The 27,611-nt window shown below is 49.7% G+C and overlaps 1 protein-coding gene across 3 annotated transcripts; it reads right to left on the bottom strand.

The window, feature by feature from the left end:
• Positions 1-1,052: 1,052 nt before the first annotated feature.
• Positions 1,053-27,122, bottom strand: PIP5K1A (phosphatidylinositol-4-phosphate 5-kinase type 1 alpha; the record flags this gene model as incomplete). 3 transcript variants are annotated; one of them, XM_082496254.1, is made up of 17 exons in its annotated part: positions 1,053-1,580; positions 2,123-2,207; positions 4,761-4,841; positions 5,810-5,939; positions 6,649-6,786; positions 7,127-7,211; positions 7,619-7,667; positions 8,357-8,440; positions 9,091-9,296; positions 9,855-10,154; positions 11,323-11,475; positions 11,716-11,833; positions 12,247-12,377; positions 14,878-14,967; positions 15,746-15,780; positions 19,844-19,885; positions 27,061-27,118. In XM_082496254.1, 17 exons carry the CDS (start codon positions 27,116-27,118, stop codon positions 1,578-1,580), a joined length of 1,788 nt encoding a protein of 595 aa, XP_082352380.1. In that variant the 3' UTR covers positions 1,053-1,577. The 3 variants fall into 3 exon arrangements, with proteins under 3 accessions (XP_082352380.1, XP_082352381.1, XP_082352382.1); XM_082496255.1 differs by lacking the exons at positions 4,761-4,841; positions 19,844-19,885 and having other exon boundaries at positions 2,123-2,230; positions 27,061-27,122; XM_082496256.1 differs by lacking the exons at positions 4,761-4,841; positions 19,844-19,885 and having other exon boundaries at positions 1,053-1,461; positions 2,123-2,230; positions 27,061-27,122.
• Between the last annotated feature and the right edge of the window lie 489 nt (positions 27,123-27,611).

Here is a 27,611-nt window from a genome sequence, read left to right as displayed (position 1 = left end):
AGCTCGCGTTGCATCTGCTTTAGATGGTTGAAGTGGGAAGAGCCTTGGCTCTGAAACAGCAACTAAAAAAATCCCTTTCTACACCACTACATTCTTCGCTTCCTTAGCAATCATTGCTAATTAGTATAGAAACCCCTTGCACTACTGCAAGGGCAAACTTTAAATTATTTTTTTTATATATATATATATAAAAAAGAACGGAGGATTCTAACCCACCAGGAACACGGGAAAGAGTCACTTCATTTCTTTAAAAAAAGCATTTAGTGAAAATAAAGATCAGTCCAACATCTGCTCTGAGATCTGTCGAGAAGCATCTGCAGCCGGTGTGGGCCAGGCGTCACCACCGGGAAAAGGCAGCAGAACAATCCCTCCTTTCAGCTTATTATTCTGTTTAAAATCGGACTCAAAATGCCCCGTACTTTTGTGGAGGCAGAAGTCCATCCCATTTAAGTAGGAATCTTGGTTCGGAGCTGCTGGGAGCAGCGGTGTCGACCGCGGCTACGACACAGGCGAGATATCAAAAGGGAGCTGCGCTATAAAAACGGGAAGAGTTTTGCACATGGTGCCCGCAGCAGGACGGAGGGCAGGGGAGGGGAACGGAGCAGGCTGGGTTTGGTCCGTTTGCTTAAGAAATACTTTAAAAAAAAGCGTGCCTCTCACAAAGATCTCCCTTCGCCTGCGACTCCCTGCTCGGCGGGGAAGGGACGAAAGGGCTTAGTTTAAAAACCAGGGTCAAAGCAATCCAGAACCTCCCTGACATCTCAAGAGCATCGCACATTCAAAGTCCTCTGAGCAACACAGCGCAGCGCCCAGCTCTCCTCCTCGCTCTCGGGGCGATGCAGGATTGAAAATGGAGGTGGCTCCGGCAGCAAGAGCAGCTGGTGGGGGAGAGGAGCTCGTCCACAGTCCGTGCAGCTTCTGCTCCCCCTTTCTGCCTCTCTCGCGTGGGATACTTTCTGGTGGAACACTGAAAAAAAAATCCTATTTATTTAAAAAAAAAAAAGTGACTATACTGCAGGACTAAAAAGAAGTGATATGACTGAGTTCAGAGAAACATTTAAATTAAAAACTTGTTTGAAATACAAAACAAAACCACGTTGCTCTGTTGCAAACTGCCCCAAGGAGGCTCTAATGCCCGTTTTCCCCCAGTAACTCTGAAGAGTTGCCTGTTCTCGCAAGGTTTGTGGCATCGGCATCGTTAAGCAGCTCACACCCTGAAGTCAGATCCCTTTTCCAGAGGGCTCCAGGCCACGCAGAGCAGTTCCTCCTCCTCCCGACAGCCAGCTTTGCTCCCACCAGGCTTCAAAGGCAGGAGGACAGCAGGGACACAGCGGTGGGCTCTGCTGTAAGGAGACTTCCCGGTGTCCAAGGCTCAGCTGTGCTGGCTCGGTCTCTGCCAACACTATCCCACTAAGCGTAGCCCAGCCTTCCGGCGTTTAGGTTTCTGTCCAGATAAGTTTTCTTAAAAAAAAAAAAATTGTAATAAATCAGCAACAGGGGCTGAATGTTTGTCAGACTCCACAGACCACGCAGAGCACAGAACAATCTGCTTCCATCGCGGCAGTCTTGGTGTTGCTTCACTGTGAAGAGAAAAGAGGGGGAGATGCTGGGGAGCGGTCTGCCTTCCTCTGTGGAAAAGCAGCAGATTTCCTGCTGGTCCTCCCCTGAACCTTCCCCACCCCGGGAGAGGCAGAACAGAGGGGACTCTCGAGTTCAGGCTTGCCCCAACCACCATCTTACATCAAACCAGGAGGGTCTGTGACTATTCACTATCTGCCACGGGGCCAGCAAGATGCGCCTGGTCTGCTTCATCCTGTCTTGTCTTGGCCATCAGACCTGCTCTGGGCCCTCAAGAAAGGAATGTCTCTGCTTCGCCTCCCGCTTACCTAATTTAAGGCGGTTGGGGCAGCAGATATCACCAAGAGCAGGAACGGTGCCTAGCACAAGGTGGGCTGAGCTTTTGCATACTAGAAGGGGATGAAGAACATCTGCTCCTGCTCTGGTCGACTCACACGTCCCACCCAGTGCCCATGTTCCCAACACAACTAGTGACCACATAACCCTGAAATTCTCCATCCACCTCCAGAGACGCTCTTTTCTTTCTAAACAGGGAAGTACTCACAAAGCTTATCTCTGTCTCTTGCAGGTCTTCGAGCTGCTCTTTCAGCTCTGCAGAGTGCTCGGGTATGGAAGGTCCTGGGGAGCCGCTGGGGAAACAGAAGGGGAAGACCTGTAAAGCAGTTTTTAGAAATGAGCTGTCAATAAGTCACATATCCAGGGCTCCCCTGCTGGACCCGGCCAGCGGAACGTCCCAGCACAGCACTAAGGCATTTGTCAGGCAGGTTTAATATGGAGGCACAGGCAACACCTAAAACACCACCTAGAGAATCATCGACTCCAGACATTAGAAAGGAGGACCTTTTCTCCAGCCAAGCAGCAGCACCTCTTTACAGAAGTCTTCGAGCACCATATCAACATAAAAGGTCCTGAGTGAAAACAGTCCGGGGACAAAGAAACCACAAAGCACCGGAGCTCAGAGAGTCTCAGCCTTTCCGGACATAGGCACCCTTGTTTGAAAAATCCCCTGGCAAACCTCCTACAAACCTTTTACGCTCTGAACACGAGCTATCGCCCAACAGCACGATATGCAACGTGGGCATGCTGAGCACCTGACAGGATACACTGCCAAGGAGGAAAGGTGGGGCACAGAAGACAACTTGCTTTACTCTCATACCCCCTGTTATTTCCCCACTTCTTTCACAATCCTACAGCTACGCAGTTACAACCTGCTGGCTGAGGAACTGCCATTCCCAGCTTGGGTCTTGCCCCGCTTCCTACTGGGGATATGGTGACCACAGCTTCTCTCCTTACCCCTTGAGGGAAAAGCCAAGTCTGCGAGTGTGTATGTCACCTAGGCCCAGCAGCCAGGGCTCTCGGTGCACTGGTGACAAATGGAGGAGGTTTCAGGACTGCCCATGGACAGCATGACCCATTTGGCCCTCCTGCAGCTGACACCCAGGGCTTGTCACAGCCTGCCTGCAGTGGTTGCCTTAATTAGTGGGTATTTGATGGCCTGTTGCCCAAGTACAGGAAGCATCGAGCTATTCAGTCATCGGGCTACACGTCACCCTGTGCAAACACCCTTGGATCAACACCCGAACAGAGATGAGGGGACCCTCGCCAGGAGGGTACAGCTCCCTCTCTGCCTGACCACGCCTCACCTATGCGCCTGGTTACTCTGAGCTGCTCTGTCTTCCTCCTCGGTTGAGCTCTCTAACTGGCGACTCGCTGCTTCTGACCTATGCAGAAATTAAAGGCGAGGATGCTCAGTGTTGGTTACAGTGCAGATAGCTCAAGGGTTGTCTTAATTAGCACTAAAGCAGCACTGCCCTAATGCAGGGCTGCAGGATGAATCATAGCATCATTTAGGTTGGAAAAAACCCTTAAGATCGAATCCAACCATTAACCTAATGCTACCAAGTCCACCACTAAATTACAGTGCTTAAGAGAAAAAGAAGTGCCCCTCTCAAATGGAGGGGAACCCCTTGCTGCAGGATGCCGGTCAGCAGCTTCCATGCCCAGTGGCGCATGCCGATGTTTAAGTGTCCCCAACGCCAGCACAGTTCTGCCAGAGGTTAATGACAGAGCTGGGCTGAGGACAGGGGAAGCCCAGCCTCGCAAGGGCACCCACGCCTGCCCGGTAGCACTTACGCCACCATGGAGAACATGTCTTCAACGCACAGGTTGCACACTGCAAACAGATGCACGTGGCAACATTTCTGAGGCAGGTATGAAGCTGTGCTGCAGAAAAGACACTGAGGTTGTCATAGCACGGACAAGAGGGCTGAGCTCGTGTTCCTAAGGCAGCTCTGGAGTGGGCCAGATTCTGCCTTCCCCCCGTGCCCACCCCTAAAAGGGCACCAGCTCTAGATGGAGAGGTTTTGGGTGAGATCACTCCCCTTTGTACAGGACTGCAGAGTTTTAAGAGGTTACCTCCCCCAAGGGTGGTAAACACCCTGCCAGACTGGCTGACTCTGTAGAGAGGGGAAAAAAACCCAAACCACCTTTTTTAACCCATTCAACAAGTTATGTTGTTATAAATCAACAATCACAAATCACTTTCATCCTTTTCAGGGTTTGCAGAGCTTTACAGATCTCCCAAGGTTGCAAAAGTGGATTTAAGCCTCTGACAACAGGTTTGATGTAGGGAGCTCAGATCCCATGGCCCCACGTGGGAGAAAACACTGGTCCATTCTCCCTCCTGGATTCCATCTGGTGCTGGCACGTGGTTTTATGGGATGCTGGCAAAGGGTAACCACGTGCTCAAGTGCCTGCAGGGTACAGTAAGCAGTGTGCTCTGCTCCAGAGGCACCTGGGGCAAACACAGATCAGGCTTTACATCTTGTGAACCACTTGGGACTCAACCCAATGGTGCAGCAGGTTTGATCTTACCTCGTAGAACCTGTGCTTGTACCAAGGAGGGTGCTCAGTGCCACGCGGGGTAAGGAGGGCACCATCCTGAGAGGTTTTACCATTGAGCCTTACAGCAGACAGACACGCTAAGGACTGCTGATCCTCTCGGCACAGGGACACACTGCATTCTAGGAGTAAACTGACTGTACAGAACCTCTGTAACTGCTGGCCAGCAACGAGCATGTAAAAGAAATAAGCGATATGAGGCCAAATCCCAGGGTAAGGCTCACTGAGCACACCCTCTAGACAGGAGAAGGTTTCAGGCTAAGTCTGGTTCCTCCCCTCACCTAGACAGGAAGATGCCGGGAGCTGATCTAGTCAAATCCTTTGCTGAGCTGTCAGCTTTATGCACTTGTACGCCCACTGACCTACGTAGAGATTGAAGGAGAGAGACCCGCAGTTAAGTAATTACAAAGAACACCCCAGGCATGCTGACGTACTGGAAAGGAGCAGCTCTGGTTTAGGATCCCTACCAAGAAGTTTCCATCTTTTACAGAGGGAGTAAGAGGCGTTAATTACAATTGCATCTTGTTCTCCTGCAGCTCAGGAGAAAGCAGACACTTTGATCAGTGCCACTGTGCAGGCAGTGGGTCAGGAATGGGGAAGACTGTTTCCGATCGCTTCCAGGAAGAGAAGTTAACACCTCAGAACAACTTCTACAAAAGGGATCATCCTCTGACCATAGCTCCTCCTAGTCCCTGCTAGTCTTACCACTTCAGCAAGAAACGAAACATTCAAAGGCAGCCACCAGCTCCCTTAGGGCTGTCCATGCACTTCAGCTTCTGAGACATTTGGAACCACACCCGCGCACGTCCCTGCAGCCTCCTTTCCCGAGGAGCTGTAGGAGCTCAATGCTAACGCAGTCAAGAAGTTGCAAGAGAGCCCAACCCTCTGAAAAGAGCAGCAGGAAGGTCATTTTCAGCATCGCTCATCATCACGTTAATGCTCTTCACGTACATTTTGGCAGCGACGCTTTCACCAACTCACTTTAATTAGCACAATTACCTCAACTCCAGAACAAAACCATTAAATACAGAACACACAAGGAACTAAAAGCCACTGGGACCCCCACACAGCCCAAGCAGAAGATGCAAGATCATGTCATCTGTAAAGAACTGCACGCAGGAACAGTGACACAATGCTCTCCCCCCTTGCACATGCTTGAACCAACAGCACTGAACTTGCTCAACAACACACGGACCACTCAAACAGGTATTTCTGCAAGCATGCCAAGAACCAAAACATCCATAAAGCAGCACAAAGTCCTCCCATGGCTCAGGAACCTGATTCGCAGGAGCCACTGGCCTGCCATGCGCCAAAACAACAAGCGCCTTACCTATTTGCGGGCGAGTTGAGGCCTCCGCTGCCCAAGGAAGAAGTGGACAGGGTTGTTGCGATGGAGTCGCTGTTAGCTTCGTCTACCGGCAAGGTCCTGGGCAGGAGATCTGGGCGACCAAGGTGGGAACCTGAGTTGAAGCACAGACTGTTCCATCACCAGCACAAGTGGGATCGTGTGACACGAGCTCCCACACTAGCCATGGGTTGGGATCTGTGCTGGATCCCACCCAAGACAGATCTAAGACACCTGAGCACTGAAGAACCAGCCCTGCTCCAAGTCCAAGTCTCCACATGACCGCCCAGCCCAGCTTCTCCCCTGGCACAAACCCCATGGGCATGAGCTGCTGGGAAGAGACCAGGCACACGGGACTGCCACACAGCCTCAGTGCATTTCTCTGGGGGAGCGTGGGCCATGCTGGATGCTTGGACAAGGCTGAAAGATCCCATGAAGAAACCATTCCCCACCTCCACAACCTGGTTCTATCCTGCTTGCAAGTAAAGACTGGCTTTTACTGAAATATGAGGTTTATCATCCTGCCCTGTATTTGTTGCAACACCATACTTGGAAACAGCCAAGTGTTTGAAGGGCTCGCTGCTCCTCCAAGCTTTCTCACGGTGCTGTCAAAGGGCCATTTGGTGAATAAGAGGTTTTGGCCCCATTTCGTTTCTTGCACCCACAGCCCCAGAAAACAGGCCCTCCCCGGGCAAGAGCACAAAACGATGTGGAGGCATCTTGCACAGCTCCACAGGGGCAGCAAGCTTCTATTAGACAAATACAAGCTGAAAAGTAACTTCTCTAAGCAAATTTTTTTTTTTTTTTTTAGCCCAGGCACCAACCTTGCTCTATATCCGCCTCTGTCGTTACTTGTGCTTTTGTCTCACACAACATGTGCGACTGGGAAGGCACTCCTCCTTGACAGCTCCGCCGAGGAACTGTTGTGCCAGACCGGCTCTTCTTAGAAGGGGATGGCTTTACTTAAAGACAAAAAAAAAAAAAAAAAAAAAAAAAAAAAGAAAGCATTTTTCTAACACATTCAGGAAGGAGTAGAAAACCCGACGCAGCAACTTTCCAGTAACAGAGGCTGTTGCGAGGGCTGGGCCCTGAAGGAACAAGCTGATGGATCAAACAGCTCCTCTAAGGTCACATCTGTGAGGCACGAACAATCTAGGAGGGAGGAAGGAAGGGGTGACACAGCACAAGAGACTTCCTAAAGCTCTTACACGCTATCGTCCACCTTCCTAAACCACAGCTGCCAAGCAGGGAGAAGACAGAAGCCATGGCAGTTGCCAAGGGTGCAGCTGCGGAGGTACTTACGTGGTATTTTCTTGAATGCTGTGTTGCACATGAACCGTTGGAACCTTTCGGCGTAGAAGCTGGGTCTGTGCACAGATACAGTATCCTAGAAGTCCAAGAGACAAACATTAACATGTGAATCTGAATAAATAAGCGATCAAGGTTAACATGAGCTTCTCTCAGGCTGTTAGCCTTGAAACACATGCTATGGTGGACTGAGAACAATCGGGGATTCTCAGAGTCACTCTCACTAGCAGCTGTGAGAAGCAGATTAGCTACAAACAGTAGGCATTATATACAAAGCAATCAATACTCGTTACATCAGTAGATGACCAGTGTTAACAAAACTCTCATTTTTGAGAGTATCTAGTAATACTTTTATATAAGAGGGCAAACATACACATGCCTTCGAAATCCAGGATCTGATGCCCACAAGGAGCAAGGACAGTGGGCACAGTTTAAGGCGACGCTGGTGTTCTTGCTAAACAAGTTAAGTGATATTTTTCTACTTACCCCATCGTGTACAAGGGCCTTCCAAGAGTGCTCCAGCTTCTTGACAAATCTGACAAAGGAAAGAGGTAAGAACAATTTTCACACCAAGTCCCCAGTCTGTATCATATCATGCTCGCTCAGTACCGAGCCTGGCTTCTGACCGCAGTGGCAAACAAACCCCAGACACAGACTACTTTGGCTTTAGATTCCCTTCATTATCCCATTTTTCTAAGACTGTGCCACAGACACCGGGGCTGATTGCACAGTTCACTCTCCCACGGGGAATGTTTCACAGGCATAATTATCAAGGGCAGTTAACTTGCAGGGACATTTAAGAGAGACGTTGTGTATGTAACCCTCTGCATACTGCATTTTAATATAAACAGAAGAAAAGGTAAGCCTTACAGCCATTTTTCATTTTACAGGGAGAAGTGGTTATGGCCATTTTAAGTCACCACTTGTTTTTTTCCTTGCCACTTCCTGGGCAGTGTGTGTACAACCTCCACAGCACACAAAAACAACTTCGTAAGAGTAAATCTATTCTGGGAACACAAAGCAAATACAGTAAGCAAGATCCAGAAATTGATCCCAAAATGCCCAACTTCAAGAAAACAGAAAGTGGTAAATAAATAAATAAAAGTTTATTTCTGCCTTAACTATTTCTAGAAAGCCAATCTTCACAACCAAGCAGGGGGAGTCAATGCTGGAAAGTGGTCTTCACCCTTAGGTGACACAAAGCTCTTACAAGATGTTTCTTACCTGTAGGACTGCAACACATCAATGATGCCGATGTAGAGCAGCAGCCTCTCCCCCTTCGCGTTGCGGGCTGGAATGCCTCCCATCCTAGAAGAGGACAGGGCACAAACATGAATCAGGGTGTTCTCACACCCCACTGCCTCTCTCACACAGCCTAGCGTGGGCCGAATCTCCTGCGAACTATCCAACAAGCGTCAACATGCGGGAGGCGCCTACTGTTCAGCTAACAAATTAGGGAAGACAAGTCAGAGCAAAATGCTATTTCAGTAAGTTAACTAAGCTCCCAAGAACTGACACCTTTTCACCTTATGATAATTTTGTTGCAAATGAGGATTAATCCTAACTCATCCATGAGCGGAGACCAAACAAGTGTAAAGACCATCTACTACCATTCATACTAAGATGGCAGCCGGACTTTATGGGCCGTTAGTCTGATCTAACAAAGCACACGCTACGCCTCTTAGAAGAGGATGGAAATAACTAGCGGAAGCTGCCAATAACCAATGGGCAGAGAACGCTCAAATGCCATCTGGAAGGTAGGAAAATATTTTATGCATTAAGGGAGGGAAATCAAAGATAAAAGGACAAAATTTCACAGAGACCTCACTGCCCTGCATGACAGCAACCCCGCACAGCCCAGTCTGCATCTAAATTAAGTCTCCATTAGCCAAGCTTGGGTTTTACCCTGAACTCCTCGCAGTATTTCACTGGGAACAGTAACACCAACATAGACTCACTGGTCATCTGTTTCTATGGTGCCACCTCGCCGGGCCTCTCCTTGGATGGATTCCATGGCTGTCGAGTAGAGGGCTTTCTGGGCAGCAGGTCGCCGTGTATCGGTCTGGGATGTCCCATCTGCTATCGCATGCTCTCTCTGTGCCAGATCGATGTTATGGATTGCAACCAGCAAACTGTAATCCATGATTTTAAAGCTCTGCAGGACCTGGGCAGAAAGTCAACAAAGGTTCACTCATTATTGCAAGCCCAGTGAAACTGTCAGAGCAGACATTTTCAGAAGCATATTCAGCATTTTTGCTTAGAGCCCTGAGCGTATTGATGGCTTTTAATCCACAGCTCGTGCACAGTCAGCCCATATACCATCGCCAAAGGGAGTTAGAAGAAAGCCATCGGTGGTACTCTTGTGCAGATGGGGACCCGAGCCAGGGGCGAACACTGCCTTCTGCACAGCCGCCCAACCTGAGATCAGACTCAGTCAAGCATCCCGCCCCTCTCCCCAGATCCTGCCCAGCTCCACAGCTCAACCTTGGCAGAGGATGCTTCCTCCACCTCTAGAGGCAGTGTTGGCTTTAATCGTATTGAAGTATTGAATCAAACTGGTGTCCAGGTCCTGCTTCTTGTCCACACCACCACCAAAAAAAAACCAGGTTCTCTAAGTGGACAGACAGAGGCTACAAATGTGGCAGCTGTCATCTCCCTTTCACGGGAAAGGCTCAGAAAAAAGGAAAGAACTCTCCACACTGCCCTTCACCCTGCCACTTACCAAACAGTCTCTCTGTAACGTTTTGCACAGAGCATTATACATGTCAGAGTCTAAGAAGAGGCCATCAGGGATATCCTGCATAAAATCCAAGTCCTTGTACGTTGGGAAGACCTTCTCTCGCTCCTTCTGAGATGCTCGGCGCTTGTAGGTGGAGCCCTTCAGGTCATATTTCAGGTGCATTTTGACAGAACGCGGCAGTAGGTTGTTCATCACGACAATGCGAATGTTTTTGCCTCCGGCCTGGACACAGTACAAGCCGTAAAACTTTGGCAGCAGCGTCCTTGGGTTCTGGTTCAAATTCTGAAATGCCAAAGACAAAGAAATACCTTCAAAGCCATTCTGGTTATTTGCATGCCAGTTAGAGGAGTTATTTGCTCCTTCCTGTGCTTCTGTGTTGAAATGGAGCTGGCAAGGATTCAAAGCCATTGGCAAAGAAGCTATGAGACAAGGGCAGGTGAACACCCGGAACAGATGGGTGATGTCTACAGTTGTTAATAACCTCTCTGCAAAGCTGAATGGGTCAGATGAAGATTGCAGGAAGGAAGGAGTTTGCTGCTCATTCACACAGAAGCTAAGCTGCGGAGGCTTTGGAGCAAAGGAAGATTTGTGCTTTGCCTTTTTAAACTGGGCACTTAGGTCAAGCTAAATACATCAGGGCAGAGATGCTTCTAAACTCTCATGGGTGCAGAAGGCACTAGACAGAATTTTGAAGAAAAACTATGTGGTTCTGGGATATAATCACAGCATAAATATTTGCGGCTTCAGAAGCAGTTTAAGGAATTCAGCTAGTGACCCCAACAGCATCAGAAGTCCTAAGGGATTTCTGTATGGCAAAACTGTCTCATGGCTAAATTCCCTTTGACAGATGTAGCTGGTAAAGGCCAGACTGGACACAAACATGAGCAGTCAGATCACACACACATTGTGTTCAGGGCAGGATCTGATTTTGCTCCAGAACTGATAAAGACTTTTTTGCTATAGCCACTTTCATAAAATTAGTACACCTTTACTCTCAAAGCTGCTGCTGCTAGAAACTTAAAATCAAAGTTCTTCAACTCTCTATCTTTGCAGACAGAACCAAGCACAGTGCTGGGAAGGGAAACACAAGTACAGCTTTGCAAGACAAAGTACCATGGGTGTGACGCTGTGTAGCATAGAAGCAACAAACAGTTCACAGCTGGTCACGAAGCAGCTTGCAACCTTCCAAAAGGGTCCAAGTCACAAAGTGCAACCCGAGCCCCCTATGCAGCACGCCAGGCTCGTGATACCCAGGCAGCTTGTGTTAGTCTGTGACAGTCTGTGACTGTCTTTGTCACTGGACAGTGGAGAGACAAGCTGCCACTCAGCTGGGGCACAGATCAAACCTCCACTCACATCTACCAGGGAGTACACAGCGATATCTGTCACACTTTTACATTTGGGGGACCCTTCCCTAGCTTGCAGAGAAAGCCTCACCCAAGCGACTTACCATGTAGTAGCCAGGCAGCAGCTTCTGTAAGAACTCAGCCTCTTTGTGCTGAACCGTTTTGATGATAAACTCATCGTCACTGGATACGTAGAAGAGGGATCCACTGGCCCCAGAGTTTGAAAGTTCAATGAGTGGCTCACTGCAGAGTGAGTACTGAGGACAAGGTGAGAAATGCAGAGGTGAGACACATCAACAGGAAACTTCAGCGCGAAGGCCCCTCCTTTTAAACATTAAGAGAGGCGAACCCCAGGGTCACAGCAGCATCCACTGCCGTGCTTAGAGAGCTTGCCACAGGGCCTCACAGCACTCTGCTGCTCTGAGAGGGGGAAGAGGGCAAACACCCGTCACACAGAGTACGCAACAAATGGGAACCTGGTGCAACCACCAGCTTACCAGATAGTCATCTGGTCGAATCCCAAACAGCTCCCGGAAATAACGAAAGGCCACTGGAGCATAGGTTTTGAACCGAAAGTCATTGTAGTGATGAGCTGGGGTCAGGTTACTCCCTTCACTGATCAAGGAGAGAAGGACATTTAAGTATTTGTATTTGAAACAATTCTTAAGAAAATGCCCTAAAAGCAAACACCCACTAGCTGGCTGCTTCTAACACAACCGAGGGCTAGAAAGCACCCACCCAAAAGGGACACATGTAGGCACACACAACAGCAAGCCGGCATTTGTTCACACAACCAAGGGCAGTCATGTATGGGGAAAAGCCAGGGTTCTTCAGACACAGGTCACAGGCAAGAGCACGAGTTGGTCTGTAAGGAGTGCACTGAGTAGCTCTGCTCCAGAGACCTGCGCCCCCTCCTGCAGTCAACTGGGCCCTGGTTTGGTGCAGCTTCCTCAAGTGCAAGTAGGGTTAGGAACTAACACTGCTACCCAATATCAAAGCACCAGAGAGAGATGAAAGCAAGCACCAACCTTGGGAAAAAAATACTTTCTACTACATAGAAATCTTGCATGAGAACATCTCTTTCAGGTTTGGTGCTCAGGCTTCCAACTGTGTGTGTGATGCCCAGCTGAATGGCACCTTTCAAGGCAGATGACGTTGTCTGGAGAGGCAGAGAAAATGAGTTAGACAATGTGGAGCAACAAACTGGAAATCCAAATGAAAGGAGTTAAATAGAGCCCCCAGTTTAAAACAGAATGGATAGCTGGGGTATTTTACACCTACTGGTCCCAGCTTCTGTCATTTCTTTCTCATTGACTAACATCACTCTGGTGATGGGAACACCCCTCCATCTCTGACAGCATCCTACTTGGTATTTGCACCCTGGGTGGTCGAGCAGTAAATGACTTAACTGGAAGCAACATCCAGCTCATCCTTGAAAGGACTGAATTTCATTTCATCCTCCCACAGCACTCGTCTCTACACCCTGCAGTCAGAGGGGGAAAGCATCCAGGGACAGATTACCTTGTGCACCTAGGAATAAACACACTTCTCGACACCTCGGTCTGCTAGGTCTTGGAACCATACGCTTTGAAGCTTGCACTTCCCCAGCTTGGGCAGAGACTCAGGTCTTCTGCAGGACAAGGCAGGCATGGCCAGCACACAACACACACTTCTGTCTGGTCTGCCTCTCTGGCTAGGTCATGGCTCTTTGACCCTAAGGAGTTCACTGTCATTTTTAAATAAGGAATAGAGACATGAATCCCACTCCTGCATCCTCTGCACAAACTGCCCACGAACAATGTAGGACTGTGTTCTTGTAACAGCTACTCACATCAAGAGTCCTCTTCTGTCTACGAAGCACGTGATCTCATCTCAAACCACTGAGACATGCTTCAGTCTATGAAGCCTTGTGCTCTGGGCTGTCTTTCCCAGAACAGCCCAGATGAGATCTGCTCAGCACCCCTGTGTTATATGGCCTGTCAGTTCCCAGAACACAGAGGTATGAACTCTGCTGTAAAGCCCGCTGGAAATGTTGAGGCTGCAGAGCAGGTGCAGGTTGGATTTGTGTGCTGCAGCTCATGGACATTTCACTTGGCTTATACATAAAGCAACTGGACCCAGAACAAGATCCAGGGCTCACAATCCAACCAGTTTGCGTTTGTTTCCTTGAGCTAACCAAAGCCCAGCCCCCTGCCACATGCAAGAAATCACTGTGGATCAAAACATTTGGCAACAGAGGACACCGCAGTATCTGGGGGACAAATATTTCAAGTTTTTTCCCCAGACACACATCCTCCATCAAGCCTTGTAAAACAAACAGGAACATTTCTCCCACTTAACTGTTTTTCTGTTATCATAGCTGCGAGAGACCTGCTCATGGTTCCCCAAAGAGAGCGCAACAAAAACTGGCAGGGATTCCAGTTTGTTGTAAGACAACAGCCTTTCCTACTTCAGCTACCTGTTTGTATTTGACATTCACTCCAGTATTAGATGGGGATGGAGGAAGAACTTGACTCCGCTTTCCTTCCTTAGCCTCTAAAAGGCTAAAGTTGCCTGAAAACAGATCTTGGCTCAGCTCACCTAGCCCCGCTTAAACTCCCAGGACAGTCTCACTGATGAGAAACAGATCTCACCAACACGGCACAGCATTGCTGCCTTGTTTGTGAGCACAGAACCACAGGGCCAGGTTGCCAAGGAACAAGTATTTTTCTCTTCTATTAGCCAGCACGAGCAGCTGAGCAGCTGACTGCCTGTTTACAATCACTTTTATAGGGCAAAGAATTTTTAAAAACAACGTACCACCCCTGGAAAAGGAGGGGATTGAAAACACACAGACTGTCCATTAGTCTCATTCCCAGATAAATCCCATGCAGTGTCCCATCAGGATTCTGGGACCCTTGGAAGAAACATTTCAGGCATTTTCCATTGGCTTCTACTTTTCTCTCCTATTACTGCTGTCTAACTTTCTATCTCTGAATTTGGTGGGAAACTGAAAGCCGGATCCCAATCCTGGAGGCACAAACCATTTCAAAAAGGGCTGTATAACAAAAGCCAGCTTCTGTGGAAACACCATTTGAATTCCTCCCTTCCACTCCGTCAGCCGACAGACAGATGGAGGTACATCTGAACCGAGATTTCAGACCAGACACTTCACTTACACAATGCGGTGACATGCCCTTATCAAGCCGTGACCCATTTAATCTACATCCTGGAAGTCAATCTCACTTCAGAGAAAGTCAGGCCATTGCAATGAAGTCCACCAAACTGGAAGCAGCATCCATGAAATAACCACATTTACAGACTCTTTAAAAGTACCCAAACAATCTCGCCTTTGTAAAGCAAATTCCAGCAATGTCACAAGATCTATAGAAACTATTGTGCCCAAAGAGCACAGAAAGCACCCAATAAGCCAGAAGAGGCCAAGGAAGTGTTGCTAATGGGCAAAGTTTAAAAATAATCCTCTCTTTAGAAGGCTACAGAAGAGAAGCTAAGCAGCACACATTCAGTCCTTTGGTTCCTTTCCTTTGACTTCTTCAGCCACTGTCACAGATGTTACCCACTGTCTAATGCCAAACCTCAAGAGACACGCCGCTGCTCTGGGCAGCACTTCCATCACAAAGAGAATAACTCTCAGATGAGTTGTGCAAGAGGCAACTTACCTTTTTATAGGTAGTCTCGCCTGTGGAGTCCACTCCTCTGTGCCCTTTCTTTATCGTCTGTGTGCCTGGCTGCCCAGAGGAACCCGGCATCTAGGGTTGGAGCAAAAGATGGTAAGAACCAAGGATGTAAAATGCAATGTCATAGAGGCCAGTGGCTGCCCAGAACCACCTGGTGTAATTTTGCTGTTCTCAAAGATGTAGCCTGTGAAGTGCTGAAGTCCCACGTCCCCGCACATGTGCAAAGGGAGGACACAGTACAGGCTGGCCTCCGGGACAGCAACGGCATTGAAATGCCTCCAAAGAACCCATTGACTCCTGTGTAATTGAGGCCAGATGTCTAATTAGAGAGAAACACCTTTGTGCAAGACCACCTGGAAGGGTTTGCTTTTTTCTAATCACCCTCATCACAAACAGATCAGCTCTAAGCGAGTCTGGACCAGCCGCAGCTGGTCACCATGCTTTCTGCCAGTAAGGCCAAGTCTTTGAGGAAAGATTTTAGGAAGGTGGCAAATTCTGCTCCGATTCATGCCGCAAGAGCTCACTTGACTCATCATCTTTTAACACACGTGGTTGTTAAATGGTGTTTCTCAGTCAAAACTAGTTGAACGCCTTGCTCGCAGCAGCAGATTTACGTGGTGTTTTGGTGGCACGAGAATTGTCCAGTTTCAGGGCAAGCTGGGTTTTTAAGCGGAGATTCTCTTTGTAAGGAGAGATGTTCTGATTGCCCAAATGAGTATCTGCAGCTTACTGTACTTACTACTGCCTGCTTTACCCCTAACTTCTCTGCTATTTTTCCAATCTCATTCAAGTCTGAAATTGGGCATTCTCTCAGTCAGGAAACAAACCAGCTTGTCGGGCAGAAACTTACCTCAGGGGTGAGTGATTTTTTGAAAGTAGATGACCCTGTCAAAAGAAAGAAGCCACAGTCAGAAAGGGTTAATCATTATTATGCATCACAAAAAAGCCTGACGCACCACCTTGGTTCGAACATTTTAAGGCATCTGAAAAAAGCACTGACTCATGGCTGATTCCATCCCAGCTTCTCCTCTTACAGCAGAGAGATTTTTTGTCAAGCCACAAGGAAATGCTATTCTGCTTACCGCTCACCAGCCAAACTCACTTTTGTGCCGATGCTACCAACCAGGGTCTGCTCTGCCCCGCTCAGCTGGCTCCCAGCGCTCCTCTGGGGCACACCGACATGCCAGACCACCTTCAGAGGCGATATCAGCAACGTCCCTGCCTTTGATGGAGTTACATGGCTGTGAAGGATTATTGCCATCTATTAATTAGAACTGGGAGGGCCGAGTGCTCTGCAGTGTTTCAGTAGATGCGCTGACCATGCTGTATCTTCGAATTATTTCCAGGACCTGTTATTAAAAGGCCCAGAACATCACCCTTTCCACTTGAAACCAAGCCCAGGGATTTTCATAATTACCATGGTGTTAAATATCTGCGAGGTGATGTATTAACTTTTATCTTTTAGGCCTGGATTCCTGTCTTGGTGTTTTTTGGACGCAGTAGGGAAAAAAACAAAAAGCAAATAGATGACTCTGCCCCTCTGCGATGTCTGTCTACACCACAAAGGCAGATGGAGACCAACACCAGTGAGGCCAAGAGCTCCCAGGACAGGGACACTGCTGCCGCCAGGCAGATGCATAAAATAGTGATGTGCTCAGAAAGCCAGACAAGCTCTTTCGTTTTACTTTCTGCTTCAGACACAGCAACTGTTTTTTTTAGGTGGGAGCGATGACCACAGCCTTATAAAACCATCCCCACCCAAAAGCACCACCCCATCACACCACAGACTAAGCGGAGGGTCACTTCCCCCGACGTCCAGTAATTGTTTTACCAGATTAAGCATTACTACATCAAATCCTTCTGGGTCCACCCACCGCTCGCTCAGCGGAGAAGCCCCTTCTGCTCGCCTGTTACAACGGGTGTAAAGACTCACGCTGTGATTTCATCAAGCACTACAGCTCTACAAAAACTGCATTTCAGCTAAAGGAACAGAGGCACCCAACAGCAAGATCCAGCAGCCTTCTGATTGCCTTATCAAATGATCAAAGTTCTCATTTCAATACATATTAAACGAGCAAACAAGAAGAAAAAAAAAAAAAAAAAAATCTGTGACAAACGCTTTTCGCTAAACAAAGCGAGCACAGAATGACTGGCTCCAACCAGCTTCCCGCCCCCTCTCATCCCCCTTTAGAGACAAGAAAGTCTGTCCCAACAAGCTCTAATTTTTGCATTTGAAGTTTCTTGCAGCCAGCTCTCCTCCTCCTCCCTGCACCCCCCCAGGCTGGCCACCCTGCCTCACCCCTCGCATCCCTTCCCTCTTCCCCTCGCCACCAGCCCTGGTGTGGGAGCATCTCCAGCTAGAAGGAAGCTTCTGGGACTTTGTATGTTAAGAAGAAACCCATAAAGGTCGGCTATGTCACCTTGCCACAAGGTTTTTGAACTTGCCAAGATCCATCAGGACACAGGGACAGAGGAAACATCCCGGGCACCACAATATAACACCTGTTCAATAGCAATTAAGCCCTTTTTTAAGCAAGTATCAGTAATTATGTAAATCGAAACCTCTAAAAGCCGCATGATTTAAGCAATCCCAAAGCAGCACCACCAGCCTCATCACCTTGGAGATCTGCTGTGTTAATATTTAATCATCCGTGCAAAACCCTATTCCACTAGGATTTAACTAAAGCTCTCTCGCCAGAGGACCCAGCAGCAAATCTTCTCTGTGCTGCTTTAATCACACGCAACATACATAGAAAGTGAGAATATACAACAAGCCTTGGTTGGGAGAGTTGGCATCCCAAAGCACATCTGATTTGTCCCGTGATACCACGGGATATCTTTATCTTAGAGGTGTCACCGTGATTTTGAAGGAGTCATACAGCATCCTAGCACAGACCAGAGCACCAGCTTCACCTTCTCCTCTTCCCCCACCGCCCCAAGACCACGGTGTCTCGGTTCACCCTTTCATGTAGTGATTTGGGAATCAACAACGACGATCCTCCCAACCAGGCCGGTTACAAGAAAGGGTGAGTCAACAAGGGAAAGCCGCAGCCTGCGGTCAGAGCCTCGGTGCGGTCGCAGCATCGCTTCTCTCCCAGCACACCCAGTTTCCGCGGCAGGAAGTTCCCCCTCCCACCCTCCCGCTAGTTTCCAAACAAGTTTGCTGCTGGTTGGGAAATAGGTAATTCCTGTTCGACCATGATAAAAAACGCTTATTCACGCCCGAGTGCAAGGATGAACACTCGGCTGACGAGGTCCGCTCAGCTCCAAGGCAGGACTGAAGCTATGTACGGGTCTGTCATGCGGCCTCCTGCACAAACAAGCTCTCTCCATCACCAAAAGCGTTACTAGCTGAGGCCAGACAACAAAACTCAGAGGTTTACATACGAAAATGTTTCAGTTATCTCCACCTCTTTTTATTGCTATGTAAAGGCACTGTTGTGTCATCCCACACACACTCTGCCTGGAGAAGTGAAGGTGTTAAGTTCAATGGCATAAATGTAACAAAATTAAATAATCTCCCAAAAGCTGCTATTTCTGCATCTGTTTAAGCACCTCTTTAAAATGAAAGACCGGCAGCCATAATTCTGACCCAGAATGACAACTGAAAAAATGGCTTGAAAGACCTGAACAGTTAATTCTGGCCAAAGGAAACAGATCAGGGTTAGAAAGTCTTGTCCAAAAAATGAATTCATGATGTCCCCAAAAGTTCCCTTTTTTCTTTCTTTCACGATTCTGGGAGCAACCCCTATGGGCAATTTCAGAGCATTCCTCAGAGCTGTTTACTGGAAGCTGAATCAACCCAAATAAATAGCTGCCTTCCGCCAGCCTTAGCTGTCCAGGATTATTTTCAGCCAGCAACAGATAGGATACTCTTACCGACTGTGAAATAAACACTGGGAAAAAAAGCTAAAAAGTTGTGGCGATGGCACCTGGTCAAACAGTGCAGACTAATACTTCACTGGAAGGAGCACGTAACAAGGCTTTCGGGTCAGATCCTCGCTCGTCTAGCAAACGAGCATGCTAATTTGGTATAGCCAGAACAAATACCCACTTTGCTCTATTTTTAAATAGAGCTGCTCAGACAGATTTGAGCTGCGCCTCATGTTTTAGACGAAAATAAAAAGTGAAAATGTTAGCACACCCAAACACATCATCAAGCTCAACTCTCCAGCGTCTGAGCAGGGCAAGCTGAGCGCCCGGACACATCACACCAGCATGCACTGCCCTTCCTCCCCAGCCCCGCTGCTGACCACAGGCTTCATCTCCACCGAACGAGTGGCCAGGTCAAGACAGGCAGCGGGGTTTGCCCCAGACAGGTCCTCTTAATGCTCAAAAATGGGAATATTCTCCCTCCTCACCTGGACTCTGCCTGCAGGTGGTGGCACCATCACCAAGAGCACTTCTGCACACACAGAATTCAGGCGTAAGCCCAAGCCTTAGACCCACCAAACACTACCTGGAGGACGTGTAGTATGTTGGAGCCTCCATGGACACATCCAAGTCGCTGTCCGCACGGAAAACCCCACACACATTTTTTTCTCTGCCTGCAAATCCCCCCCCAAAAAAGTCTGTTGGGATCAGTCGTCCCCCACCCCCCCCCAGTCCAAGGCCACGGTTGCAAATGGGAATAGCAGCGAGATTTCCTTCCTTCAAAATGCAAACCAGGCAGAAACCAAAGCAGAAAAGCCCCGCTGGAACAATCCTGCTGGTGCGCACAGCGATGCGGAGAGCTGTTTAGATGTCAGGAGAGCGCTTACACAACACACTTCAATAAAACAGCAGCTTTTGTTGAGAGCAGTAGCGGCTTATTTAGGGGAAAAAAAACCCACCAAGTTTTGTCAATCCTCAAAAGCCAAGACAGTTACATAATACGGCATTTTGCTGCTGGTTACTGGAGAGGCAGAAACCATGCTTTTCTGTAAGCACATATATGCAGTACATCTACCTCTTCGAAATGACATCACTGAGCAGCACAAAAAGCTGAAATCTATACGAGGAAAAACAAAAAGGTTATACAGTTGTCACGGTGAACTGATACTTCAGCTACTTGAAGCAGCAAGAGATATTTTCCCCAAGAAAGTTAAAGAAACATGAAAATAAATCCTATTTCTACTAGTTAAGAAAACAAAGGTCCAAGCTTCACAAGCAAAACGTTTCTGAGCAAGGCACCTTAGTCACACACAATAAAAACCTCTTCCACGGCTCTGGAAGATAAGAGCCTAAATATTTCATTTGCTTCTCTCAGGAAGCTCTTGTGGAAAACTGTAGAAGCCCGGCCTGAGCTAAGAGTCAAAGCCAACACTCTTAATCACAGCAGCTGGAGATGGAAGAAAACCCGTGAGATCACGCAGCCCGCCCCTGCCAGCGCAGAACACGGCCCTCCAGAGGAAGATAAAACACTTACAAACACTTGATCTTGGCCAGAAGGCCAAGCAGTGAGTAATAATTTTGAAATTCTCTGCATCAATAGATTTGTTCCAATAAATTATGTTAAGGACATTAAACCAATGGCATCAAAGCTGCTGTAAGAGAGTTCGTGAATTCAGTTTCTAGATAAAGAGCTCTTGCACGCTATAGATTCCTGTTCGGGGTTATCTTTCCCACCACCATTAGCAGTCAGCAGCTGATGTACGCATGACTGATTTTACTGCCCCGGATTAGCACATCTTCCTCCCTGTCCCCTACACTTGTTTTACGAGCCTGTTGATGGAGGCACAGGGCACTCCTGGAAGTCACTGGATACTGCTGACGTGTCCATGCCGGCAAGCGGGTGACGCGTTGGGAAGAGGCTGAGAGAAAGATAGAGGAGACGCAATCTCTGTAACATTATCTGGACACTTCTCACTGCTTTGCAGAAACAGTAAACCCTTCCTCAATCTCTCCTCACCAGCACACTGCCAAGGGCTTCACGAGGAGGTCAGCACACCTAGCCATGGAGAAATAAAGCAATTTTTTAATCCAAGAGGTCAGGGGCAGAATTAAGAACAGGTTTCCATGCACAAGCTTACCAGCATTTTCTAAGTACCCAGAAGAGAGCCGAGGCCAGGCAGGACATCTACCAAGCAATAAAAAAAATAAAATAAAAAAAGCAAGCAACTCCTCTGCCTTCTGCAGAGGTGAGCAGAAGGGGAGGAGAAGAGGAAGTACAAAAGAGGATGGGGTTTGGGCTTCCACCTCCACCACCTGGAGGTCAGTTAGCCCAGGTCAGTGATCACGTCAGCAGATAAGCACTGACCTCACTGAAACTCTGGATCCACCGTTTGAGGCTTATCCCAGCAAGTCCAGGAAAAGACGCACTTCACAGCAACTAGTTATTTGGGCTAACTCCAATCCAAAACCACCATAACTCACCAGGGCTGGGAAGAAATTCTGTGTGTCTCATCAGCACAGCAGACCTTGACCAAAGATCAGTGGTCACAAGAGCACCGACAAACAAAACCCTGTCTAAATGTGCACAGAAACAGGAATACATCTCGACTGAGAGCGAGTTACTCTCTCCACTGAAAAAACATTTGAAATAAAAAAAAAAAAACAAGTCAAATAAATGAGACTCAGATGCATGATGTCTTCAGCAGCAGAGGATGGAGACATCCCATGGACCAGTAAGCAGATGGTAGGAGTAAAGGGTGGAAACTCTGAAGGCAAAAAGGACACTGAGCAAGAAATTTCCAGCATCTGCTCCTGACTCTCAGCCGTATTTCTTCCCCCACCATTCCTCTCCTGAGACCAGCCCTCTGGCCGGAGCCCTGCCCTCCTGCTCCCCCAGAAATGCCAACTCTGAGGTAGAGCAGACACACAAACTCTTTGGTAGTTCTTATCAAACTGCCTGGGAGACAAAGAGCACCACAGAACTGCAAAAATCCAAATTAGAAAATAAATCAGTGAGCAAGTTCAGCAAAACTACCTTCAGCTTCAGGGAAGGGGGTAGAAACGAGGCACGTACAAGCGAGGGCCAACGCAGCCGGGCGAGATGCTGGCCAGCCAGTATTCCTGTTATTGCTTTTCCGTATGGTTTACGGCAAAACTATTTCAGGGGGAGGAAGAAGGTTATCTCAAGTTTCCCAGCAGAAGAGGGGGCAAACTTATTGCTGAACGCATTTTGGATAAGACTGCTTTCTGGAACATTTGATGGCAAGACCTGCCCCTGTAACCTGCAGAAGAGCTGGGGAGACCCTCCTTTCCCTACAGCAGCATCTTCTGGCACATTGGCTTTGCACAAGGTTCTGCCATTTGAAAATTAATCCTACCGTTGGCTGAAGACCATTGATTTTACAGCTCTGCGTTACTCCCGCTTTCCACCAAAACACTTCCATGATTTAACATTTAAGCCAATCTCCGCTCCCAGACAGCAACACCTATTCCAGAAACACCAAGGCACTGGGTTTTCCAGGGTGTCGATGAACTTAAAGTCCAGCTTTATGGCTATCAGGAGCTACTTTGGGGATATGCTGCGAGCATTCCTTTTTCCAGCCTGCTCTCAACCATCACCAAGCCCCAGGAAGGGAGTGTGTCAACAGCCCCTATTCCAGCTGAGTGACTATGGGACTTGCTCAAAACCGACCCCAAGAGGGAGCTGGCGACAGGGAAACCAGAATTAGCATCGTGCCTGCTGCACCACCTTCTTAATTTGGGGGAAGATAAACAATCCTTTCCCAGAAGAGTAAGATTTAGGTCAGATGTAAGATATCTTTCTGTCCTGGGAGCACTCTGCTTTTTAAACAAGGCAGAGTCCGCAGGGATGCAGCGAGATAATACATTTAATCACTGCTATTATATAGTAATCAAAAAAGGGCAAGGATGAGTCTGATACCTCGTTTGGGGGAAAACGAAGAAGGAAACTCTGTGTGAGCAGAGGGAAGCAGCACAGGCAGCATTAATTCACCTCCATCTCAAAAAAAAAAAAAAAAAAAAAAAAAAGGCTTTTCAACCCTGCAGGGCTAATGGGGGTGGCAGGGAGGAGAAATAAAACACCAAGCGGCCCCTTTCAACAATACACGGCAGAGCCGGAGGGAGGGAGGAGCAGCTTTTACTTTCCAAAGGGAAATTAAGTTATAATTCAGGAAATGGTACTCCAGGTCATCAGTGCCCCCCCCAAACCACACGATTCTCACTTGCTTTCTAGCTACCGCTTTGCCAGACAAGCTTCTCTCCAACAGACAAATTTGTCATTTATTTAGACAAGCTGGCTCCTACCTTTGTTCTTTCAACGGTAATCTTTTGTCTCCATCTTAAAGAAAAGGAGCTTTGCCCCACGCTGGGGCGGGCATCACACACACACAAGCACGACTCCCACAGCACAAAAGGGACAGAGAGAGTTTGGGCAACAGGACCCAGCTGACGATACTAACCTGCGACACCCACAGAGATTTCACAGCTCATAGTTGGGAAGAAGAGAGATTTTTATAACAGAGACGGGACTTGGAGTCATTTGACGGTCCTATTTTAAGCTTGAGGAAGATGAGCCATTCAGATGTTTCTATTTAATAAACTCATCTTCCCTCCTGCATGCTCAGTCTTGGCTAGGTGGGATCAAGAAAGCTTTGTCCCTCTTGCAGGAATTGGGGGGGGGGGGGGAGGCAAGTCTTTCTGTATGTTTTATACCTACACTAAGGGCTCAGCAGTTCAGGACCCTGCTCCCGGCTCGCTTCAGATGTGTCAGGATGATTTCCTTGTCCCCAGTAGCGACTGAGCCATTTCGAGAGCAATTCTTTTGTCTGTGGACTCCAGGGAGGGGCCCAAAGCCAGGGTGACAATGAACTCTCAACTCCCTCGGACCCATAATTATAAAGCAGCCGCAGCACCCAAGGCACAAAGGACCAAACAACTGAAATCCCACATTAGCATTTTTTGGCACATGCTGCTTCAAAGTGAAAGAAACAAAATGAAAGAACCTCTTTGGGTGTTTCCCCAGACAGTTAAAATACACGCTGAGGCAGGGAGAGGGGGAACCGCTGCCTGCCTCGCCTGGGAAGGGTTTCAAAATCATCCACGGCCCCTTTATCTATACTGGATAACACCAGTAATAGAGTAATAGCCTCCCGGGGCAAACTGCACCATGGGCCACTGAGGACTACAGTGTCCCAAAAAGCTGACAGTGCCCCAAAAAGCCATGGCAGGGCTTGAGATGGTTTAAGGTTTACCAAGGAGCAAAGCAAAACCTCATGTCTGAAACAACAACTGGCCTCCTTTTGTCCTCTGCCTTCCGTGGAGCTGCTCCCCTGGCATCTGAAGGGGCTGCAAGGGAAGCAAAGCACACCTACGGCTGTCAGATATTCAAGCTGAAGCCACACGTTGCCACTGTCTGGCCAAAATTGATCCTGCTGCCCTTGCTGCCTCTGCCCAAGGCGAAAACAAAAGCCCCATTTACAGCTCTGACCTGGCGTTTGCTCAGCACCTCGTTATTACACCAGGGAAAGCACACTTGGCAAGGCAAGCGAATGCCTCCTCTTGGCAGGACAATAAATGCAGGCACTGGGGACATCTCAGGTGGGGGACAGCCACAATGGGACCTTGGCGCAGGCAGCTCTTCCGCAGCCACAGAATCAAAGAACCTCCTAGATTGGAAAAGACCTGCCACATCACCCAATGCATGGCAGCTGAGCCCTTCCAGCACCCATTTCAGGACTGCCCTCCTTGGCTCACAGCTCTTGTCATCCCCAGTTGCACCCGTCCTCTCCAGGAGCTGTGGAGGAACCAGCTCCTACCCAAAGCCCAAACACTGCCCAGGGCAGAGGGTGACCACCCAGAGAGGCCCCGAGTCTCCTGGAGGTGGGGCTGAAATCCCAGGTTTAAAGCTTGCGCTGTTAGGGATCAGCCGAGGTGAACGTACGTCACATATCGCGCACATCACGCGGCAGAGGCTCTGTCACAACCAGAATTCAAATCCTGTGGGAAACATGCATTAGCCAACACCTCGCTGGCCGGAGAAGCAAACAATGGCAATTATTCCACCAGGAAGGGAGAAGAGATTTACTCGTGCACTTGCATATTTTCTCTTAAGTAAGGCTCTCAACACCCTTCAAGCTTTCTGAAGCCAACTCCCCCTTCTCAGCTCAGAAGACAGGCAAGCACAGATCAAGATCTCAAAGAAAGCCCCAAAGCAAAAGAAAAACACCCAGGGGTCTTGCCCCCAGACGCTCAGCCCTGTGCTGAGGCACCGCGGCTGCCACAGCCAATAAAGACCAAAGCGCTCTCTTCTTCCTCACAAAACTGGCTTTATCAGACCAACAGGTACGACTTCCCCCGTGCTTGCTCACATGGTGAGCAAAGACAAAGCAGGTATGTTGGATGCCTGTCTTCAAAACTGCCCAAAGAACACAACTAAGCAGCCAGAAAAATCAAGGACATACAGACATCCCCACTAGATGATACTTCACCAACCCTGCTACAACAATTAAAGTAATTTCTTCTTTGGTGGTGTTCAGCGATGTGGCCCTAAATATTTCTAGAAAAGTGGGGCAGCAGCAACACCCCGAGAGCACCGAACAAAGTCGGGTTCAGTCACAAGTCTTCCCATGGGTTTCATCTTTCCTTACTGTGATTTGGGTAACAAGTGCCATCGCGCTGACCAGGAAGCTCCAGTAGATTGCATTATAATAAATAAAAATCCTGGCCACTCTCCACCAGAGAAGCTCAGGAAGGATGGCTGGATCTTGCCAAATGCAAATTTCAAGGCTTTGAGAAAGTCATTTTGGTTTCTAGCCACAAACGAGTGTGAAGAAGCTGGTTTGGGGGCTGTGGAAAGAGGAATATGGCTCTCAACTCCCCCAAGACCACCACCAGACCCACGAAACACTAGGAGGACAGGTTTAAGAACCAAAAGTGCCCCAATTTATCCCAGATGAGGTTTCCACCCATTGTTACCATCCCTCTGAAGGGATGAGGATGGTGCCCAGTTCCAACCCTGCGTATTTCTGGTGCAGCTCGCATTTCAAATCAAGAGAGCAGGAGAAACCCTCAGCCATCAGAGGACTTCAAGACCTTTCTCTTGACTCTTACCAGCTCTGGTTCTAGTCACCAAAACAAATCTAACCAGATGTTTACGTTCCCACAATATCTTGCCTCCCACAGGTGCCAAATGGCTTTGACGAGCTACCTTTGCCTTGCCCAACAGCAAATGCGGCAGATAAGAGGGTGGCTCCGCTGAGGAGATGCTATACTCCCCCTTCCCCAGCACAGTCCTGACTAAAGGAAGATATTTCAGCTCCTCCTGCCCCTCTGCGCCCCAGCAGCCGAGTCTGGGGACCCGAGACCTGCTGCCTCTGCCAAAGCAGGTGACCTGACTCACACACAGCTCAGGCTCTCAAAATACAAGGGAACAGCGAGTCAAGTTTCCTCTGGCACCAACCCCTCTGCTCTCCCACCCCATCACAGTGCCCCTCCTAACAGAACCCAGTCCCCCCTCCCCAAAACCCTCTCACCCCCTCCAACTACCCTTTTATAAGGAGTTTTCGAGCCTCCTCGAGCCCCATCCGTGCCTGGAGGGTCCTCGCCACACACCCACAGCTTGCTCCCCAGGAAAAGGTCAGCCCTACACCCACCTCCCCCAGCAAAAGCTCAACCCCAGCCCACCCCACGGGGCCCCAGCCCACCTCACGGAGCCAGCTGGGCTCTGCAAAGCCCGTCCCACTGGGGTCTGGGCCCACAGCTTCCCCCACTGCTCACCCCCACACCCTCCGGAGAGCTCAGCCTCTCCCTCATCCCCCCGCCCCAAGAGGCCTCTCCCCCACCCCCGGCTTCACCCCACAGAACCGACCGTCCTCCCACGCACCGTTCCGCCCCGAGAGCCCTTCTCCGGCCCACGGGCCTGCCCATCTCCTCGCCCCACGCAAGGCCCCGCGCAGGCCCCACGTCCCTTCCCGAACACACCCAGCCCCACAGGCCTCGCACCCCCAGTTCCCACCGGCCCCGGCCCCATCCCCTCCCCCACACCCCACAGAGCCCTCCTCAGCCCCACGCCCCCCATACCTCTCAAGCCTTCAGAGCCCCCCTCAGCCCTCCAGAGCCCCCCCTCAGCCTCACACACCCCCAGAGTCCCCCTCAGCCTCACACACCCCCCTCAAAGCCCCCCTCCCAGCCCCACACACCCCCCGGCTCCACACCCCCCGGCCCCCGCGGGGTCCCCGCCGCGGCCCTCCACCGGCGCCGGGCCCGGCCCCGTACCCGCCAGGCCGCCGCTGCTGCCGCTGCTGCCCCCCGACTCGGGCCCCGCTGACGCCATCTTGGAGCGCTCCCTCCTCCTGAGGCGGCCGCCGGCTCGCGCGCGGGGCCCGCGCCCCTCCCCGCTTGGCTCCGCCCCCTCCTCGCTAGACCCCGCCCCGCCGCTCCGGACCGGGGGATGACACGCGGCGCCGGCTCTCAGAGCGCACGCGCAGTCCGGGAGGACCCTCCCCCCCTCCCCCATTGGATTCGCCCCCGCAGACGCGACCACTCGGGGCGGGGGGGGAGAAACCCCTCAGGGCGCATGCGCGGAGGGCGCCGCAGGTCACGTGACGGACCAAGTTCAACCAAAACAAAGCCGTGGGGCACGTGACGTCACGGGCAGGGCTTGACGTGGCGTCACGCAGTGATGTCATTTTCTGTATTCCCTCCACAGGCGCACGGCGTGGCCGTACCGGGGGGGGGGGAGGGGCGGATAGGCATAGGGGGTCGCTCCCGTGCTCCTCCGCGGCCGTGACGCAGCCCCGGTTCCCCCCCCCGCGCCTGCAGTGCGC

Source organism: Vanellus vanellus (genome assembly GCF_965231255.1).
Source record: "Vanellus vanellus genome assembly, chromosome: 27".
Lineage (NCBI taxonomy): Eukaryota > Metazoa > Chordata > Aves > Charadriiformes > Charadriidae > Vanellus > Vanellus vanellus.
This window is presented reverse-complemented; position numbering and strand designations above follow the sequence as displayed.